This window comes from Blennius ocellaris (genome assembly GCF_963422515.1).
Source record: "Blennius ocellaris genome assembly, chromosome: 6".
NCBI lineage: Eukaryota > Metazoa > Chordata > Actinopteri > Blenniiformes > Blenniidae > Blennius > Blennius ocellaris.
In genome coordinates this window covers 20,795,968-20,799,973 of record NC_137655.1, presented here as the reverse complement: position 1 = coordinate 20,799,973, position 4,006 = coordinate 20,795,968, and the positions used below count along the sequence as shown (strand labels likewise).

Below are 4,006 nucleotides of genomic sequence, written 5' to 3'. Positions count from 1 at the left end.
AGTGCAGTAGGCTCAACGTGGTCGGTTGTGTTGTTGCAGATAAACAGAAACTTTGAGATGATATCCCATTGAATTCCTTTTAATAAAAGGCCTTTTATAAACATCTATCTTATAAAATATGAGTCACATGAAATGTTAACAGAACACTACAGGAACGTTATAAAAAGCAAAAAGTAAAAACCACATGAACAACATGAACACTTCAGCTCAACGTCACGCCTCACACACTGACCCAAAAATAGAGAAATCTTTATTCTTTCAACATTTGGAATCATCAGCTGAGCCTCGCTCAGGTTTGAACAAAATTGCATAGTATTCTCCTGATTATTGCTCATTGATTATTGATTATTTTGAAGTGACAACGTTGATATTGACGAGACATTCAGAGAGGACCTCCTGCAGGATGAAGAGCTACAAAGGTTACGTCGTCGATGTGGCGCCTCCGTCGACCACGCTCTCGTCAGAAAGAGTTGCGGCGCCCGACGCGGACGGAAAGAAGAAAAATGAAGGTCGTCAGAGAGACAGGGTTTTTTTTTTTTTTTTATGATAGAAGTACAAGTGGCTGTCTGTCTCTCTGCGTAACGGTCTCTCTGTCTCCGTCGGTGTTCCAGTCCTGAGTCCTCCTCTTCTTCAGGAGTCGTGAAAGATGGCGTTCAGCTGGGCGTTCATCAGCCGCTCGTGGTGCGAGTGTCCATCAAAGCCCATCAGCCCGTCCACCTGCAGCTCCCCGCACCGCGGGTTGGCCCCCCCGCTGCCGTAGATAGCGGCGTGTCCCGGGCCTCCCGCTCCCCCTGCGCCGTAGTGCACGCTGAAGGAGAAGCTCTTGTCGTAGTCGGCGGGCGCGATGGGCTCGTGCTTGAACGACGAAGAGAAGTTCCCGTTGATGCTCAGCGGCGGGCTGAGGGGCGGGTCGAAGGCCGGCCCGTCCGACACCAGCACGCCGTCAAAGAAAGGCTCCAGCGGGCCGTAGGGCTGACCTTTGACCTGGTGGAAGATGTGGGAGGGGTCCATGGTGCCGTAAGGCGGGCTGGGCAGGCCGGCCGTCAGTCCGGGGCTCTGGTAGGAGAAGTGTCCGGGGTAGGGGGCGCTGCCGGCCGGGGGGAGGTGAGTGGGCATGTCGGGCGTCTGCTCCGGGAGGAACGTCCGAGGGTTGAGCTGCAGGCAGCCGGCCACCAGGTTGGTGGTGGGCTGAGAGAGACCTGACAACACAGAGGTAAGCCCCCAATCAATACTCGTCGCAATACTTCGATGTGGTTACATGCTGGAATTTCATTCATCACAGATTGCAGAAGTTGGTGGTTAATATAAAAGAGGTCAAAATTGGCCACACCTCATTTCATAGTTTATATTTTTTTTATAGAACCATTTAGATTTCTTTAAGTGTAGAAGTATGCGTGTCCTGGACCAAGTTCATCTGCAGATTTTCTTCACTCCATAGTACGATTGTTCCTTTTCAGGCCAAATTCACTTTACCCATGTGTGTATTTGATAAAATATCAACAGGTTAATGCAATGGATTGGTTTGTCCTGATGACTCTAGTGGCAGAAATGATCCAAGCTGAGGACGTTTAGTTAAAACTCCTCCTGTCATGTCATTACTGGCTACATATCAGACAGTGCATTGATTCCGCTGAATGCCTCGCGAACGTTAGCCGCTGCTCACCTTTGCAGAGAGCCTGAACAAAGCTCATGAGGTCGGGCGCCTTGCCGGAACGCAGGATCTCGCTCAGGGCCCAAATGTAGTTCTTGGCAAGACGGAGCGTCTCGATCTTGGACAGTTTCTGGGTTTTAGAGTAACAGGGGACGACTTTTCTCAGGCTCTCCAGAGCGTCGTTCAGTCCGTGCATTCGATTCCTTTCCCGGGCGTTTGCCTTCATCCGTCGCACCTTAAACCTGTCGAAACATTAACAGATACAAGTGACCGGTTAGTTTGTTGCCTATGACGGAAATCCGCATGTTAAGTTGTGGGGTGACTTTTGCCTTCCGTTTGATTCAGTTGGCTGTTTTTATGCTCATATATATGATTGCAATTTAACTGTCGATTGAGATTTCTTTAATATGATAATTGAATTAAAATATGTCAGCCATGTCCTTGTTGACAGGATAATAAAAAAAAAAGTACACAGTTGTCTGTTATAGAAACTTGTGTTCCCAGTTGTTCAAGAGATATGAGGTTACACCAGACAGGTACACCACAGGGACTTGGGTACTATAAGTTCTTTTACAATGAATCATCTTGTCTTAGTACCTTTTATCCCAAACTTTCCTCCTGATATGGATTTTATAAGTTGTCTTGTATAGATTTCTGCCTTGTATAATCTGGACAGCAGAACCACGAGAATTTTACATGAATCCAATTTTCTAGGACAAACTAGATGCTATTTGGCCCAACTGACCCATATTTCTAAAACTAATGCAAACTGACAGCAACTGTCCTGTTGGGAGCCCCATGATGAAATTATCACCCAAAATAGTCGAGTGCACTTTATGAAGTCCCGTATTCCAGGACAAATTGGCAACAAAAAAAATTGCAAAGTGACTTGAAGCGGTTTCGCTGCGCTGCAGAGCCGTCGGTATAAAGCCTGAGAGACTAAATCCACTGAGAAGATTTAATGAGTTGATTAAACTATAGCTGTCAGAGGACCAGTGTGAATTAACCCTTCAGTTCCAGTGGTGCTTTACTCCATTTCCACATTACTTATGGAACAATGACCTTGGGACTGTTTCATAATTATTGGCAATCTGCAAAAAGTGTTGCTAATAATTCTAATCCTTTAAATCTTCTTTACTGTGGAGAGCTGCCTGTTCCCAGCTTTTAAAAAAAAAATTCTGGAAGCAAAGGCTGACTACTAGAAGTTACAACTTTTATGAACGTGAGCATCCCCTGTCATATTGTTCTAATCGATCTACACCTACATACTATAATTTCTTATTATTGCAATAGTCAAAAATCCTATGAATTTCACTGTAGTTTTAACTGCAAAATCTAAAAGAAATAAATTAAAATAAATAGGAAGAGGTGAGTATGCAGAAAAGTTATTAATAACAGAATATAGTAAAGCAATAGCTGCATTCCACTGGCTGGCTCCGGAGCTTTTGTACGTTTTTCCTCTTCTGATGGAATAATTTTAGGTTGTATTAAGTGTTCTCATGTTGTAATTATGAGTGGGATCTTCTCTTTTACTTTTTGCACTGCTTCGTTCTATTTCACCTCCTGAAAGCAACATAAGGAATTTTCAGTTGCAGTAGTCGTTGGCCAGCAAGCATCAAGCTGAAACTTCTTAAAACCAATTGGTTCAACATTTCCATATCTCTCACCCAATTATTAAATCCATTAAAAAAAAACTATTACGAAATGTATATGGTATAATGTTGTTGATTTTTAATACTTTCACTATAAATCTTTTGAAATGTTTTTTTTTTTTTTAAAGTACAAATCTGAAAAGTTTTCAGTCAGTATTATGCACATTTTGACATTTATTTTCTTAAACGTTCATATTAAGTCCATTTTAAGAAGGCATTTTAAAAATGTCTAATGCATTTTAAAAGCTAGAGAAGTGGGAGAGGAGATGCGGTATCTCACTGTGGATATCTGCACGGTGCAGGTGAGCGCACAGACAAAAGCCCAGTTTTACCTTTGAATCCGAGCCTTGGTCATCTTCTTCTTCTTCGGCCCGCGCCGCTTGGGTTTGTTCTCGCCGTCTTCCTCCTCTTCATCATCCTCGTCCTCCTCATCGTCCTCATCATCATCATCTTCGTCCATATGGTGGAGGCGGTCATCCTCGTCCTCCATCCCTTCTTCTCCTGCTCCTCCTGCTTCCCTCTCCTCCTCCTCCTCTCTGTCTGCGGGGCTGCGGAGCTCTTCCAGCTCCTCCGGCTCCATGGGTGTCTTCTCCTCCCGAACAGACCTGGTCATTATGCTGAGTTCCTGAGGAAACATTTATGAATAACAAATGTAAGCGTTTTATAAGATCAACCACTATTTCCAATTTTTTACGTTACATTT

The 4,006-nt window shown here is 44.1% G+C and overlaps 1 protein-coding gene across 1 annotated transcript; it reads right to left on the bottom strand.

Annotated features, from left to right (window-relative positions):
* Nucleotides 1–630: 630 nt before the first annotated feature.
* neurod1 (neuronal differentiation 1) lies at nucleotides 631–3,916 on the bottom strand (the record flags this gene model as incomplete). Its single annotated transcript, XM_080498419.1, has 3 exons — nucleotides 631–1,199; nucleotides 1,664–1,893; nucleotides 3,636–3,916. The coding sequence occupies 3 exons, from the start codon at nucleotides 3,914–3,916 to the stop codon at nucleotides 631–633; spliced, it is 1,080 nt and encodes a 359-aa protein (XP_080354545.1).
* Nucleotides 3,917–4,006: the final 90 nt, after the last annotated feature.